The 17,517-nt window shown below is 47.4% G+C and overlaps 1 protein-coding gene across 1 annotated transcript; it reads left to right on the forward strand.

Moving 5' to 3' along the window:
- Positions 1-3,303: 3,303 nt before the first annotated feature.
- On the forward strand, positions 3,304-14,320 carry MUCL3 (mucin like 3). The gene is made up of 4 exons (XM_042940362.1): positions 3,304-3,470; positions 4,870-4,998; positions 9,462-12,679; positions 13,182-14,320. The coding sequence occupies exons 1-4, from the start codon at positions 3,389-3,391 to the stop codon at positions 13,326-13,328; spliced, it is 3,576 nt and encodes a 1,191-aa protein (XP_042796296.1). The 5' UTR covers positions 3,304-3,388; the 3' UTR covers positions 13,329-14,320.
- The last annotated feature ends 3,197 nt before the right edge of the window (positions 14,321-17,517 follow it).

The following is a 17,517-nucleotide window of genomic DNA, read 5'->3' on the forward strand; positions in this document are numbered from 1 at the left end:
TGGCATTAATGCTCAATATTCCCCTTATTCATCATTACTATCATTTCACTTGAAGAGGGATGCTGAGAACCTGAGTTGTCAAGGAGAGGGAGCAGCCCATGGGGAGCTCTGCCAGTGGCAGAAGCCCTGCCACTTCTGGAAGGAGATGAGTGTGGAGTGTGGTAGTGGCTCTGTGACCCCTTATGACTGCCACCATAGGGACACCAACCACTACCCTGTCAAATGAAGGGGTGGGGCCAGGATGGTAGAGTATCCCTCTCCCTTCAACCTTCCTTCTTCCTCTCCAAAACAGACTCATTCTCAGACTCAACCTTCCCATTCAGTTAGCTGGGACCATTTCCTGCGGGTGGATTCCTGGGGCCACCAGCCCATCCAGGTCTCCTTCACCAACAGTATAAGGGGATCAGTCACCAAGTAGGAGGCTGAGGTTCTGGTCTGGGTCCTGCCACCATCCTGCCATTTGGACCTAACTTCTCTGAAGCAGTTTTCTCATCTGCAGAAGGAAGGACCAGGGCTAGCTGGTCTCCAGGGGTCTTCTAGCCTTCATGAAGTCTAGGTCTGGGCAGTTGGAACCTTTGTCCTTCACCCTTTCTTCCCATTCCCACCCTCTTCCTTAGAGAGCCTCATTAGCTAGGGACACTTTGGAGATCCCATGTGCAGGATGGGGAAGCTCTCCCTTCACAGCTCCTTCCATATGGAGCCCCTTTGGGCTGGCTCCTGGCCCTCCCAACACCTCCAGTCCTCTCACTTTGAGACAGGCGAGGAGTCCTGCTCTGTGATGCCTCCTTAGACCACTCTGAGTGGATGAAAGACACAATTCTTGCTAAATAAAACACCACCCCCTCCACTTGTCTCCTAGTCATTGTGTATTTGTCAAAGCACATGTGCTTTGCCATTATGCAGTTACCGACCAAGTCTGGTCTCCTGCTTACCAGGTGTGTGACCTTGGGCAAGTCACTTCCCTAATCTGAGACTGTTTATTCTCATCGGTAAAATGAAGCTAACATTGCTAATCTCATAGGTTATAAGAAGGTAAGGTGTTTAGCATATTCTTTGGTACATAGAAATGCTCAAACGTTAGAAATTAGTAGGATTATTTTGTGACTAACCCCTCAGCCTCTAACTCAGACACAACAACCTCTACTCACACTAAGAGATCAACCTGAGCCTCTACTTACCCCCTAGTTTCTCTAACCCAGATGCATGGGTCCTCTGGAGGAAGTTGTGGCTAAAAGAGAAGGGCGGATGTTTATTTATGCAACTAAAGCAGAGATTGTGAATCTCAGCACCACTGACATGTTGGGCTGGAGAGTTCTTTGTTGCGGGTTGGGGGCTGTCCTGCGCATTATGTATTATGTTGAATAGTACCTCTGGCCTCTATCCACTAGAGGCTAGTGACACCCCCTCCAAGTTGTGACAAGAATATCTCTAGGGACACCTGGGTGGCTCAGTTGGCTGAGCGTCCGACTCTTGATTTTGGCTCAGGTCATGATCCCAGGGTTGTGGGATCAAGCCCCATGTCAGGCTCCACGCTTAGCATGGAGCCTTCTTGAGATATTCTCTCTCTCTCTCTCTCTCTCTCTCTCTCTTTCACTCTGTCCCTCTCACTTACTCCCACTCTCTCTCTCTAAAATAAAATTAAAAAACAAACAAAAAAAGAATATCTTCAGACTTTCCCAAATGTTTGCTGGGAGAGCAAAACTGTCCCTCTCTGTTGAGAACCACTCTCCTAGAGGCCTAGGTTCCTGGGGGAAAGGGTGGGGCTGGGGACTAATGGAAAAGGGAGTTGTTAGTCACTCTGGGTCCAGATGGAGCTACAGGGGAAGGCCTGCTGCTTCCTTAGTTCCTCCATCTTTCAGGGTGCGTTGCCAGGGAGGCAGGCCACCCAGTTCTGAGTAATCAGTCTTTGGCCTGACTCCATGGAGCCTCATTAATTTCCCATTAATTACATTAATGAGAAGTTGGCCTGTTCTCTTCTCACTCATTCCAGCCCTGCCTAGGGCTTAGGGACAAGTCACACCAAGTAATGAGAACAATTCATATGTTCTCCCAAAGTGTCTCTCTGGTCCTCCCATGAGCCCCACTGCCCTGAGCCCCTGGCTTCTTGACCTTTAGATCTTGACCCTCTCCACTCCTTCCGCCTGCTCCACTTCCCCCAGAAAGGCAGCAGATGGTCCAGACACCCACTCTATATAGCCGAGTAGTAAGTGCTTACTGATTGTCTACTGTGTGCCAGGCACTATCTCAGGTGATGGGGAAAGCAGCAGTGGTCAAGACAAAGACCTTGCCTGCAGGGTGCTTACTTTCCATGAGAGGAGACACACTGTGAACAAATCAAGTGAGCCATAAAGAGGTGGTGACTTGGACACCTGGACCCATGACTTTCTCTCTCCTTGGCCCCAGTCTGTCCCCCACAACTCCAGACCCAGGTACTGTCACTTGGAAGTCCAGTGAATGAATTTTGACAGTCTTCTGAACTAACGCTTGCTCTAGGCAAGGAATCAAGAGGAGGGAAAGAGGAAGACTCCAGGAGATTCTAGAAGTGAGATGTCTGCATTTCTATATAGGGATGATAGGGGCTTGGAGGCAAAGTGATGGCTGCTGGGCTGATGTGGGAGAGGAGGGAAGGGGTTGTCTGAAGGCAGAGCCCCTGTACACCAAGCATCTCTACCAAAGAACTCAGCCTCCGTTCCCATCTGCATCCCTGGTGAGGTGTGTGATGTTGGGCTTCTGTATCAGTCTTGTAGCTTGTCTCTGTCACTGTCCCCACTGTATCCACATCTTGTGTCATCTCTGGACATCTGGAAGCACCTGTCTCTGCAGTAGTGGACCATGTGAGGTCTTTCTGCTTCTTTGCTCTTTCACCTGATACTCATGGATGACTCCACCCATGGCAAAAAAGAGTGACCATGTGTGAATAAGGGGTGTGGAAAACAGGGCTGACACGAGAGAAGCGGAAGGGCAAATGTGAAGCTGGAGAACCAGAATGTGAATCTCCTCCCAGAACCTGAGCACCCAATCACCCCCCCATCTGCCTCACCCATCAGAGCCCAGTCCTTTTAGAACCCAGCAATATGCTCCCTATCTCCTCAGAGCCCTGGAGGCTGCCCCCACCCAGTCCCCTCTCCCTCTGCTGGGCCTGGGTCAGGAGTCTGCCTACTCTGTGTTCCTTTTCCCAGATCCCACCCATTCAGCAGGCACCCAGGTGCTTGGCTCTGTGACACAGCAGTTGCGGTCTCCTGTTATCAGGGCACCCTTGTGGGGTGGGGCAGTTCCATTTGCTTAAGGTTGAGACCTGGGGGGCCCCAGCCCCCATGACGTCAAACATGGACCCATTTAAGCTGAGAGGACCCCAGCCCATGGTCCCAAGCAGCTGTCCAACTCCAACATGGCCCAGCCAGCCCACTGCATCTGCTCCACCTTTGGCCTCCACTGCTGCCTCATCTTCCTTTTAGCTTCTCAGGAGGCAGGTAAGATGCCTTCAGAGGCAAAGGGGTTACCATAACACAAGGAGACAGAAGACAAAGAGGAATTGTTTCTTAGCATTTGTAGGGTTGAATGACCAATCATAGAAATGAATAGCAGGTGAATGTGTGGTGGGAAGGGATGTGGGTATAGGGTTGTTGCATACAGTTGCCTAGGGTGTTCACTGCTTAAGGTTACTGTCTAAGGAGCAGGTAGGAGATGAAATCCAGCCTGTGCTCTGCTTCTCAAGACATAGCCTGCAAAGCTGCACCCACGCACAGAGGGGCTGTTTCCAGTTTACATAAAGACACTGTACAGGCCAGCAGTCTTGGGTAGACAGCAGTGGGGCCTGACATTCTCTGAGCATCTGTTATGTTCAAGGAACTCACATGTGCTCACAGTACTTAATCTCATTTCATCTCCTCAAATCCCCTGAGATGGTTCATATTGCACTTTATAGAGAGGAGAGCATGATGCAGAGGAAGTGAAGGGACTTGTCCAAAGTCATGAAGTTAGAGGGTGGCAAGCAGGGATTCTGCCATTCCACATTGCCTGCTGCCCTCATGGGCCCGAGGTGCATTTCTCTCCCAAGAGCCCTGTTCTACGCCAATCTTGGTTCTATTCTGGACTCTGGCCCATTTAGTTAGTCAGGGCTTTCCTACATTTATAAGCTTAGAAGAATGCCATCTGGCCAATACCAGTAGATGACGCTTACCAGGCATTTACTATGTGCTAGGCATTGTTCTAGGCACTTTGTTCACATTTACCTATTTGATCCTCATAGCAACTCGATAAGGTGTGCATGATTTTGTCCCCATTCTACAGTTGGGAAACATTCCAGAGCTTCAGTGAGAAAAAGTATGTGGAAAAGTTTAATGAGCACAACAGAACCTACAAGTTAAAGTGAAATCACCAAATTAGTTCACTTAGTTAAGAAATAGTTCTGTGACTGACCCCAGGGAGTGGAGAGGTGAAACACAGGAGAAGTTTGGAGGGGACCTGGGTGATTCAAAGGAGGGTCTTCACAAGGTAGACACACACAAATAAATTCAGAGAGATGCAATGAGCTGGATAGGGTCATCCATGGCAACGATGTTAATGATTGCAAACCAGGACCCAGAAAGTTGTGAATCTGGATGCTGCAGACAGTATTTAGGGTAGGGCAGGCAGCAGCTTCTTCTTCTAATAGTATTTGACAGAGGGTGATATTGGAGGAAATTTCTCCTTCCTTGAGCTCAGGTCATGTTGGGGCCAGCGGGGATGGGAGCGAGGGGAACAAGTGGATGGTGGCTGGCAGGGGCAGGGGCTGAGGAATCTTCGAGCTGCCTCTGCTAGGCCTCAGCAGTGCATTCTGTTTGTGCTCTGACTTGTACCTCTCTCCCTATCTTGACGGTCTGCGGACAGAGGCACCAGAGCCGTCCTCAGCCTCCCAATCCTGGGTCTCTTCTCTCCTCCTTCCTGTCATGCTGCTATCCCACCTGCTGCTCTCTGCCACCTTCTGTTGTGCTGCTGCCCAGGAAGAAGGATCTGTAGGTACAAAGCAGAAGGGAATGAAGCATGAGACAACTCCATACACATTAACTTTTGAGGAAGATTTGCTCTAGGGCACAGGCAGATGCAGGGCAGACTTGAGATCTGAATTCCAGAATAGGACACTCTGGGCTCTGTGGGTTTTGTCTGGGGAGATGGCTGCTAGAGTTTGCCTGGGTGAAACGGAGGAGAGGGCTGGGGGGAGGGCCAGGGCAGTGGACACTCAGATCCTGTAGAGAAGAGCAAGTGGGTGATAGGTAGGGAGGGTGTGAGACTGGGATAAGGTTGGGGTGGGGTGAGGGTGGAACTGGAATGTGGGGCTGATGGGGCACATGACTATGTCCAGCAGGCAGTGAGGCCAAGGTAGAGAGGGAAAGAGTGATGACTGAGGTGGATGAATACCTTTAGTACACAGTTCCAACCCCTCCCCATCATTTATGCACAGGATTAGTCAATACCCAGATTCAGATAACTGGGTCTTAGAACCCCAGAGTCTGTGGCATGCAGTTGTAGAACCAGAGGTGCAGAAAGTAGATGAAATCATCTCTGAGGGGAGCACAAATGGGGTCTTGGAGCAAGTCTAAAAAGGATGTCTTGTTTTTCCTCTAATAAATGTTATTTGATGTAACTTATCTGACAGAAATATGCTCATTATAGAAACTGGAAAACTGAAAAAAATGAGAAAGAAAAAGAAAATATGATACTCCCCAGTTACCCACGCAGGCAACCATTTGAGTATATTTCTCTTTAGTCTGTTTTACTCTGAGTTTTAGGCCATGTACTGAGCTTGTGTTCTATAGACATTTAAAGCATTTACCCATATTATTGCAAATGGAGTAAGCCATTTTCTAGTGGCAGGACACCAAGAAACACCAGATACACTCTTCTGGGTGAAGCTGCTCTGATGGAGACCCTGCATCATGAATCACTTAGCATGATAAGTGAGAATGAAACATGTTGAACAGACCTTTGGAATTAGACGTAGTTTTGATGTGGGATTTTTTCATTCTTTAATCCAGGCTGAGCATCCATCTTCAGTGTCTTGTGCTAAAGCCAGAGTTTCCTCTCTGCCTATGTATCAGTGACCAAAAAAGTTATTTTGGGGCCATTATTGTAGTTGGCAAAATGAATATCTCACAGTAAAAACTTCCTAGGGAACTAAAATTGCTACTGGGGAGAAGAGATGGTCATCTCATCTTGGGGCGGGGGGGGTGGGGGTGGGCAGTGCAGTTAGTCACTGATTTGCTCCATGGCTGAGCTCAGAACCAAGGAATCCTTTGAGCTTCAACTCTAGACTTAATAACCAATGGTTCCACAATTGTGTGATGTAGATCTGGAATTCTAAGATCTAGTTATCTGAATCTCTTTATTGAGTATATAGGCCCTGGGGTTAAATGACAACCAGTATCCCAGAACTGGTGGGCTGTAGGTCTTCTTTTAACATCTCAAGGGCTCAATTACTTCATGTGGCAGAAATTACCCTTTGGTTTTCCAACTTTTGGAGGTCACAGTTATATATGCTTTTTTACTTAGTGTGCATAATGAGAGGTTGTTGGCACTGCTTCTGAAGAGTTTTCATCAGTCTTAAGATATTGTTAATCACCCATTCAACAAATATGTATGAAGTGCTTCCTGTGGGCCAGACATTGTTCTAAGCTGGAGACATAGTGATGAATGAGACAATTAAAAATCCCTGCCATTGTGGGAAGTATTTATTATAAATAGAAAATGATGAGTGTCATGTTGATAAAACACAGCCAGGGGAAATGGCCCAGGAATATGGGGCTGCCCTTTGGATGAGGTGGTCAAGGCAGGCCTCAGAGGTATGTGAAGCAGATGGGAAAGGAGAGATACCTGGGGCTGTAGAAGGCCACAGGCTCAGGCTCCCCTTACTACCAGGAGAACAAGGCAAAGTATGAGACTGTTTGAAAGACTATAATTCAGATTCAACAAATGCTTTAAATAATCTTCTATGCTTAAGCTGGTGCAGTTGACATCATTGTTATTTACAGTTGAGGACATGGATATTCTGAATATTTAAGTGACCCAAGCAAGCATGCAAAGCTGGTGAGGGACAGAGCCTGAACTCTAATCTTGTCCTCTGATTCTTTAAAGCCAGTGGAATTTGCACTGCAAAATAGCACTGCTACTAATACTATTGCTACTGCTCATTTATTCACTTTCTGGATATTTACTCATCCCCTATCACATTTAACAGCATCTGGGGTTTAGTGAGAAGCCTGACTTTGCCAATTATTTCATCACTTTGAACTTCCTTTTCTCACCTATAAAATAGTAAGATCATATGCTTGTCTCACAGGTTTGTGGTGAAGATTAAATAAACAAATGTATAGACAGCATCCTTTAGGCATTCCACAAGTGCCAGTGTTCTTCCTTTCCCAACAGCTGGGCTGAACTATAGTTTGTGTAGTGTAGTCTTAACCAGTAGGAGCCTGGGTCTGGGAACCCAGAATATGTATTCAAACTCTAGCTCAACTTTTGACTTGGAGAGTATCCTTGGGGAGATTACTTATTCTCTCTGAACCTTGTTTCCTCATCTATAAAAAGGGGGAGAATAACAAATAGTTCTTAATTTCAAAGGGCTGTTGTGAAAAGTAAATGAGTTAATACATTCATAAGACCTGCCTATCTCGTAGTAAGTGTGCAAGAAAGGTTGGCCATTGCTGTTGCTGTGGGATTGTGTGCAAGTCACCATTCCTCTTGGGTGAAACTTGAAACTCAAGTTTTTTGGCTGTAAAATAGGGAGGTTAATAGCTTGTAATGCTTCTAAAGAGACACATTTTTCTTTCAAGAGGGCAACCTTCATCTATCCAGATAGCTTTAGGTGTGTGAAGAGGAGAGGCCAGTGGGGAACCATAGGGTTGAGTCATCTCATCTACTTCTCTGCATCCAGACCAAACTTTAACACCAAAATGAAAGTCTCCCATCTCCTTCCTCTATCCATCTTCCATTCCTCTTCTTATCCTCCTCCCATTCATCATCTGTGTCTACTTTTGGGGGAGCTGGGAGATCAGTGACCCTAGAAGAGAATCCAGAAAGAGAATGTCTGTAAGGCAACCACCTGAGCTTTTGGCTCAGAAAAGGTGCGCAATGAATAGTAGCTATCATTGGTATTGCTGCTGAGAGAACCAAGGAATGGAACTAACAGCGAAGTGAGGGCCTGAAAATTCAGCCATCCTTTCTTTCCCTAACCTCGATTCCCATAAGAGACTTGGGACCCTCATCCCCTTCTTGTCCCACCCATATTTTTTCAAAGAGTTCCCCGGGCCTCTACTCTTCTTGGCAGCAAGGAGGCGGGTGGATTTTGTTTCTTTGTGATTGGGAATGGGTCCAGGTTCTGGTTGCCACCTTGAGCTAACAGACTGGAAATCTCAGTTACGTAACAACACTATCTCCCTCACTCTTTGGCGATCTCCTGACTAGGTATCAGAGACATCTCCTCTGTCCCCATTGGTTGTTTTTTTTCCACGTAATTAAGGCCCTTATCTGTTCATTGATAGAGGTGTTTTCTCTCACACCCTGTCCTTAAACACAGTCAGTCCCTTCTACAATTCAGCTGCCTCATTCACTCATCTCAGGACCCCCAAGCAGACATCTTTTTCTTTCAAGCGGGCAAACTTCATCTATCCCAGATAGCTTTAGGCGTGTGAAGAGAGGGGTGTCCAGTGGGCGACCATAGGGTTGAGTCATCTTATCTACTTCTCTACATCCAAACCAAACTTTAACACCAAAATGAAGTCTTCCATATCCTTCCTCTATCCATCTTCCATTCCTCTTTTTATCCTCCTCCCATTCATCACCTGTGTCTACTTATTAATCCTATGGCAAGTTCTGCCAGAAGTCTTACTTCAGTCTCTTACACAATTACATTTGAGATGGAGCTGGAATGTTATGGAAAGATGGAGATTCTGATATTTGTTCCCTTTCCTCTCAGCCCTGTCATGGAAAGGGAACTCCATTTCATAAGTATATAAACTCTGAAGGAGCATTTGTGGAACAAAATATCCTCAATATCTGATCTCAAAATCTTGTGATTTGATAGGTAGGGCAGGAAGTAGAGGTTGATAGGCACACAAATAACTGTAAGGTTGGGTTGAAGGTAGCAGGAAAGGGTATTAATAAAGAATTTTTTGAGCATTGAGATGAAACTAGATCTTATATGCTTGGAAGGATCTGGAAAGATGCCATAAGGCCAGAAAGGTCTGAATTTCAGAACTGAGGAGTGGAAGTGGAGAAGAGGTGAAGTGGCATTCTTGCTAAAGGCACAACCTGAACAAAGGTCCAGAGACTAGAGGAGAGAATGGGGATTTTAAGTCATAGTATTTTGAGGATACTGGCTGGGGAGATATATCTAGGGTAATAAAGGGACCCTTAGAGGGAGAGGTGGGCAGAGAAACAAGGAAGAAAATAATGGAAGTTTCTTATTTGCCTCTTTTCCTTCACAGGTGCTATCACATTTCAAGAACTTCAGAAAACTGGTGATTCCCCAGCATCTGATAATTTGTTCTCTCCTACTTCAGGCTTTGTTTATAGTGCACCCCCTGATCATACTGCTCTTCAGTCAAGCCATAGCCCTCTAGACCTCACTAAATCTACAGAAACCCATAAGCTAAAACGCAATTGCAACGCTACACACCATCTCAAGCCGATTTACAAACACATAGGTAATTCCCAAAACTCTACAAGTCATCATGGTAATTCCCAAAACTCTACTTCTGAAAAAACCCCGAGCAATCAAGGAAGAGACCCAAATGTTCGGAATGGACGGTCTATTGATCCTGCTGACTCTACTAACACACATAAGGGATCGTCTGGTGTAAAATATCCAACCTCAGCACCCAAGATCAAAACAACTTGCCTTAAGTTCAAATCAGTTACAGGAACAGATAAAAGTGTAACATCTTTGAGAAACATTACTTCAGAGAGTAAAAGCGCTACTTCACAGAAGACCATAAATCCTGTCCACAACTCAGGAAATTCGGAGAGCAAAAAAATACCTATGTATTCCTCAGGCAAAAGCACAACAGCCCCATCAGATGAGGTTACAAGAACCCCACGAAGGTCAGAAAGAGCTGGAGATCATACAATAGCTGCTAATCTCAGAACTACAGTTGCCTCAGGCACAACAATGATGAAGACTACAGGACGTATAAGCAGGACCACATTAGCCATTGAAAAGACCACACAAATACCAGCAACACTTAGAGAACATAGACACAGCACCATATCAGCTCATATAAATATCACAAAATCACTAGAAAACTCACTAGAACATGGAAAAGTAGCCACATTGCCTTATGAAAAGACTCCGGGAGTCCCAACAGAATCTACAAAATATGGAGAAGAGACTACATCAACCAATAAGAAAGCCACAATAAGCCGCCAAAAGTCCAAGAAACATGGACAGAACACCACTCCGGACAGCAGGAGGACCACAAGAGCCCCAGAAGGGCCCACTGACTATAGTGAGAAGACCACCCCCGCCAATGGGAAGACCATGAGAGCCCCAGCAGGGCCCAAGGACCACGAGAAGACCACCCCAGCCAACAGGGAGGTCACAAGATCCGTGGAAGGGCCTAAGGATCATGAGAAGAAGACCACTACAGTCAACGGGAAGACCACAAATGCCCCAGAAAGCCTCAAGGGTCATGGGGAGAAGACTACATCAGCCAATGGGATGATCACAAGAACCCTAGAAGGGCCCAAGGACTATGGGGAGAAGACCACCCCAGCCAATGGGAAGACCATGAGAGCCCCAGCAGGGCCCAAGGACCATGAGAAGACCACCCCAGCCAACAGGGAGGTCACAAGATCCATGGAAGGGCCTAAGGATCATGAGAAGAAGACCACTACAGTCAATGAGAAGACCACAAGTGCCCCAGAAAGCCCCAAGAGTCATGGGGAGAAGACTACATCAGCCAACGGGATGATCACAAGAACCCTAGAAGGGCCCAAGGACTATGGGGAGAAGAGCACCCCAGCCAATGGGAAGACCATGAGAACCCCATCAGGGTTCAAGGACCATGAGAAGACCACCCCAGCCAACAAGGAGATCACAAGATCCCTGGAAGGGCCTAAGGATCATGAGAAGAAGACCACTACGGTCAACAGGAAGATCACAAGTGCCCCAGAAGACCCCAAGGGACATGATGAGAAGACTACATCAGCCAATGGGGTGACCACAAGTGTCCCAGAAGGACCCAAGGAACATGAGGAAAAGACCACAAGAACTCCAGAAGGGCCCAAGGACCACAGGGAGAAGACCACCACAGTCAGGAAGATCACAAGTGCCCCAGAAAGGTCCAAGAACCATGAGGAAAAGACTACATCTGCCAATGGTATGATCACGAGAGCCCCAGAAGGCCCCAAGGAATATGGGAAGAAAACCACAAGAACCCTAGCCAATGGGAAGACCATGAGTGCCCCAGAAGGGCCCAAGGACCATGGGAAGACCACCCCAGCCAACAGGGAGACCACAAGAGCCCTGGAAGTTCCCAAGCATCATGGGGAGAAGACCACCACAGTCAACAGGAAGACCACTAGAGCCCTAGGGGGGCCCAACGACCATAGGGAGAAGACCACCCTGGCCAATGGTAAGACCACAAGAGTCCCAGAAGGGTCCAAGGATGATGGGGGTAAGACCAACAGAGCCCTACAAGGGTCCAAGGACCATGGGGAGAAGAACACAACAGTCAATGGGATGACCACGAGAGCCCCAGAAGGCCCCAAGGACCATGGGGAGAAGACCACCAGAGCCCTAAAAGGGCCCAAGGACCAGAGGGAGAAGACCACCCCAGCCAACGGGAAGACCACAAGAGCCCCAGAAGGGCCCAGGAACCATGGGGAGAAGACTACACTGGCCAATGGGATGACCACGAGAGCCCCAGAAGTTCCTACAGACCATGGGGAGAAAACCACCCCAACCAACAGGGAGACCACAAGAGCCCCAGAAGGGCCCAAGGACAATGGGGAGAAAACAACACTGGCCAATAGGATGACCACGAGAGCCCCAGAAGTCCCCAAGGACCATGAGGGAAAGACCACTAGAGCCCTAGAAGAGCCCAAGAACCATGGGGAGAAGAACACAACGGTCAATGGGAAGACCACAGGAGCCCCAGGAATTCCCACAGACCATGGGGAGAAGATCATCTCGGCCAACAGCAATACCACAAGAGCCCCAGAGGGGCCCAAAGAACATGGAGAAAATGCCACTCCAGCCAATAAGAAGACAACAAGAACTCAAGCCAAATCTATAAAACATGGAGTAAAGGCCACATTGGCCACTGAGACCACAAAACCCCCAAGAAAACCTAAAGAAAGTGTAGGAAAAAACACAGCTTCCACAGAGACTATAAGACCTCCATTCAATGTCACAGGAGACAAATCTGTCACTAATACCTCTCCTGGTTCAAATAAAACTGATGTTACCCATGGGGTACCCATTGGTTCTTTTACACTCACCACATCTCACATAGAGCTGAGTTCCATCATGTCAGAAGCCCCAGGCAACCAAAACCATCCATATCAGAACAAAGATGGCTCACAGGGAGGTCTTCGTGCTGGAGGAATGAGGGAGAATGATTCATTCCCTGCATGGGCCATAGTTATTGTGGTCCTGGTGGCTGTGATTCTCTTCCTGGTGTTCCTTGGCCTTATCTTCTTGGTAAGGGGCAGGGATGCTACAGGGGAGTGAACCCATGAGACAGGGAGTTGACGAGAGATTATGGATCTGAACAAGAGGCAGTAATTAGCCCAGGAAAAGAGGCATGGTGGGAGGTTGGTAATAAAGGGGTAGTGGTGGTGAAAACTTTGGGGAAGGACAATAGATGCATGAGGCATGAACAGTGGCATTGAAGAAAAGTCTGTGGCTGAGAAAAAAGGAAATAGAATAGGGAAAAACTGGGGGCTGGAGATAGAATCTGGGATATGAGAACAGGGAATATCAGGAGAGGGAAAATTGGACAGAGGAGGGAATTGGAGATGAAGTCTGGGACTTAGTGCATGGGATCTGGGGCTGGAATAAGGATCAAGGTTTGGATGGAATCTTGGGAAAGAAGGAAGCTAAATGGCTAGGATCAGGGAGAATAGAATTGAAGGGTTATGGGTATTGAGGAAAGCAAGTGGCATGGCAGATGAAATTCATTCCTCCTTTCTCCTAATCACAGATTGCCTGTACGATGAAAACACGCCGTGCACTGGTCCAGAACACAGAGGACAATGACCCAGAGGATGATGGGGGCCCTAGTTCCTACCCAGTCTACCTGATGGAGCAGCAGACTCTTGGCAAGGGCCAGATCCCTTCCCCACGGTGATCCTTCAGAAAGGTCCCAGCTCTTCCATGCCCTTCCTAAGATGAGGAATTAGACTCACCATTCCTATTTCCTGGACTCCAGGAAGGGCAGAGTACTGGCAGTTAACAGCATTAACTCTTCATCAGCTGTGTTCTTATTGAAACTGGTCAAGGGATGAGGTGATAAGCAAGAAGGATAAGCAAGAAGGGAGATAAAGAAGAAAGAATGAATAATGCAAGTGTTCTCTGCAGAAGATGGTGGTCTTGGAATGAAAACATGTTTGATGGACACATGGGGTAGACACCAACATAGGACACTGAGTCTTGGGAGGAGCAGCATGACTAAAGGAAGTTTGGGGGCCTTAGAAGGCAATGCCCCATATCTGACTGTGAGTTAGAGATTGAGGACAGAGTTCCTGGGTGTCAGGACCAATCTATAATATTTCCATGTACTATTACTTAGATTTTGTGTATAAGCAGGCTTGTCTTTGACTTCCCAGGACACTTGCCTACCTCCTTTTTAAAATGAAAAAAGTAGAATCTGAGAAGAAAAGAGAACTTATTTCCTTCACCCTCTCTATACCAAGGAGCAAGGAAAATTCCAGAAAAGATCATAAATGTCTCTCATCCAGATGGTTCTTCCCTCTTCCTTCTGAATCCTTTAGTTTTTTCTAAATGTCTACAGTAGACATCCTGCTGGTCTGGCTTTCTGGGTCGTGGGTGGCACAGAGGGAGGGATTTTTGTGTGGTCTGCAGTCTTATCCATTTATCCCCATTCCAGACTGTCCCTGATGGTGTTCCCCACTCATTATTTATTTTCCTGTCGGTTCTACCAAAAGCCAGTCCAGGCTTTTTCCTGGAAGAGTCACTTGTCTTCTCCACTGCCCCCATACTCTCTCTACTCACACTTTCACCCCAGATTTTGATATTCCCCCTTATAGGCATATCATCTGGATTTTCTCTCCAACTTATTAAAGCCCTTTCACCTATTACTGATTTGGCATAGTGGAAAGAATGAACAGATAATAGACAGCTTCCTATCTATTGGTCTTTTTATAATAAAGTAGAAAATATTTGTAAAGTAAGTACACCATAATTATTGAACTGTCAGTTGGGAGAAGTCTTGACTAGTGTTCCTGACTCTGGCTGTGACCTTACATATGACCTTGAGCAGCAGTGGCTAGAGAACAGGAATTCTCTAGAGTGTCATGGAAAATTAGGCTGAATTTCTACTGCTCCTAAAATGAGTCACTCCTGGATTTAGATAGGAGCCAGCCTGAGTTCCTGCTGGGCCCATTTGCATGGTGCAAAAGCAGGAGAAAATGTGTTCATTAATAAGCCAGTATTTCCATGTACCTATTACAAAATCTGTTGAGCATTATAAAGAAATATAAGATATAGTTACCACCTGAGACACAAATATAGGGAAATTAAATACATAATTCAGTAAGAGTTCTCACAAGGCAGTACTACACAGAATAAAGCATGACTCTAATGAATTAAACCCAATATTTATGGGCAACTACTACATCCCAAATTTATGTTAGGATACTAACCCTGCTCCAAAGCCATTCCATGCCCAAACATCACTCCCAGCAGACCAACTGCCCATCACCCACATGGCCTTGGCTCACTCTTACCAAAGGAGGATCAGCAATTTCCCTGACCAGAAAGGCACAGGCCTTCCAAGTTTAACTTCATTGAGAATCAAATAGCAACCCTCTCTGCTACTTTTGGTATTCCCATTTTCAGGAATCTGGAAGTCTACCACAGACAGTGGTCTTAATCTTGACACTCATGCCACTGAGTTATCTGCCAGGGCACACTGCAGGCTCAGGAACTCTCTGAATCTCCCACCAGAGCTCTACTCTGCTAAAGGCAGGATTGTAGCTTGGATCCCAGAAAGGTGCCACAGGAACCCCAGACTTGGGTCCCTGGAGAGAGCCCTCTCTTCAGAACACCTGGTTTCTGGAAAGGGCTGGAGTGCCTGGGAAAAAAAAGAAAAGGTTACCAGGCTTGTAGTCATCCGGGCAGATGGTGACTGCATGTGGCAGCTGCCAGGACAGGAGTGTCACTCTTTCTGGGAGGAAAGTAGATACCCCCTACACCTAGCCTATAACCATTGAATTTCTCCAGCATGGACCCCAATTTAAAAACTAAAACAAAACCAAGCAAGAGCACCTTTGCCCCTAGAGTCCCAAACATTGAATCCTACGGAGGCCTCCCTGCAAAAGGACCCAAAGGAGCTCTGGGGTCAAAGGGTGTGTATTTGGGGGTGTGTAGGAGGTTCTCCATCTCACAAGTGCTGCAGGGACTGTGGGCCCCACCACAGCTGCTGATTGTCTCCCTTCCCATTTCTCTCTCCCGCTACAATGCTTACTTGGAAATTTACGGGGGAAATCCTCTGACAAGCTCTCGGGTTGGGGTCTCATTAGAGAAAATTACATAATGAGTGGCAAGGAGGGAATGGTTCCCTCCTCACAAGCTTAACTCGCGCCCAATCCCCACATCCCCAGGATAGATCAGTGCCCAAGACCTCTAGGGCTGAAGTGGGCAACAGGTGCAAGGGCAGAGGGGTGAGCCCGGGCAGGGCGGTCCAGGATCGGGGGTGAGCGACAGGGGACCAGAGCAGCCTCCTTCCTTCGCTCTAGGTTCCACTTGGCTGGAGGCTCCTGGATCTCGCTGGGTAACTGAGTGGATTGGTGGTTCAAGGCCAGCAACACCCAGGCGCCCCCTCTACTTGGCCACTGTGAGCACGCCCTTGGATCACGCCCCGCACCGCCAGCCACCCTCGGAGTTGGGGTGCAGTTCCTAGCCCTGGCTTCCTGCCCTGAGAGCCAGATTGACAGGCCTCGGCTTCCTTCCATCTGCGCACCATCCGTAATAAAACTAAAGTTTTCGCTGTGCTTTCTTTCACCACATCACGTGCTTCAATCTTCTGTTAACTGCGAGTTCTTTCTTACTAGCCTTGTTTGACAGAAGACAAAACCGAGGCTCAGAGAAGAACCTTGTTCAAACCCACACAGCTCCTGGGAGCAGAGTTTTTCTCCCAACACAACTTTACTTTGTCCCTTAGTGGAGCCAGGATCCCTGTAACTTGGCAGCATGATCTAGATGGGTGGGATGTTTATAGGGACCACCTAAGGAACAAAGTATAATTGAGGTTTGTGCAAGAAAAGGTCCAGCTCCTTCTTCTGGAGTCCAGGTTCCCCTTTCAGCCCCTTGGACTTCCAGAGTTTTGTTCTTCTGGCCCCACAGGGCAGAAGCACTTTGCCCTCCCTCCCAGCACCCAGACCCCCTCACAGCTGACTGTGCTAGCACTCTCTGTCCACCTGCTCCTGGACAGTGAATGCTGGCACAGTAAGAATATCGAATGATTTGGGACCCAGTCACCCTCATTTTTCTCCCTTCTGCCTGCTACAAAGACTTCTCCAGAAATGAGACATCCCCAGAGAAAACAGGTTTTTGCTGATCTCTGGCCCCAAGGGTGGGTCTCCTTTTCTTCTGACACATTTGATCCCCTTGTTTTCTCTCTCTCCCTGTTCCTACCCCCCTAAATTGCCAGAAGCACCCCTCTCTGTAGAGGGAGGGCCAAAAGTTATGGCTTCCCCTGCTTAGCAGCAACTACAAAGCCCATAGCAATGGCCAAGTGAGACAAGAAAGTAAGCTGGCCATATTATGGAGCAAGTGTTAGAATCCAAGAATCCAGCTGTTCCAGTCCCTGGCTCCCTACTACCACAGAACTCATCCCAGTTGATCTTCCTCCTCCCACAACCCTGGCCCTGGCAAGCTTTTAATTCTTCCTGAAACTTCGTGTCCTAGTGAGACTCCAGGCATCAACTCATCCTATGTAGTCCATTTCTGCTGTAGAACCCACCATGCTAGATAACAACTTCCAATGTGGATTATTTCAAGATGAAGAGAGGAAAATTACCGCCTGCCTCCTGCATCCTAATGCAGCTTCTCTTTGGAATCCTGGGACCTGGTACATGAATTATCCATCAATCACAGAGGATATGGAAGCCACAGAAAGTCAGGAGACAAAGGTCTCTGTCTGAGGCACTCTGCTTGCATATTCTCATTCTTTTTCTGGAAGCAAAGATGATAAACTTCTTTTCTCCTATTTCTGTGAAAGTCAGTACTGACCCTAGCCCCCATTGACTACAATTGTGGCCCTCACCTTCACCTTGCAGCAAATCCACCTTTCTCCT

Source organism: Panthera leo, chromosome B2 (genome assembly GCF_018350215.1).
Source record: "Panthera leo isolate Ple1 chromosome B2, P.leo_Ple1_pat1.1, whole genome shotgun sequence".
Taxonomy (NCBI): Eukaryota; Metazoa; Chordata; class Mammalia; order Carnivora; family Felidae; genus Panthera; species Panthera leo.

What these genes read in the sequence shown, in the direction of transcription:
- MUCL3 (XM_042940362.1), top strand. Translation starts at nt 3,389, where the DNA reads ATGGCCCAGCCAGCCCACTGCATCTGCTCCACCTTTGGCCTCCACTGC. An exon ending in CCAGGAAGAAGGATCTGTAG is followed by an intron (nt 4,999 to 9,461) that starts GTACAAAGCAGA and finishes TTTCCTTCACAG; the next exon opens with GTGCTATCACATTTCAAGAA. An exon ending in TCCTTGGCCTTATCTTCTTG is followed by an intron (nt 12,680 to 13,181) that starts GTAAGGGGCAGG and finishes TCCTAATCACAG; the next exon opens with ATTGCCTGTACGATGAAAAC.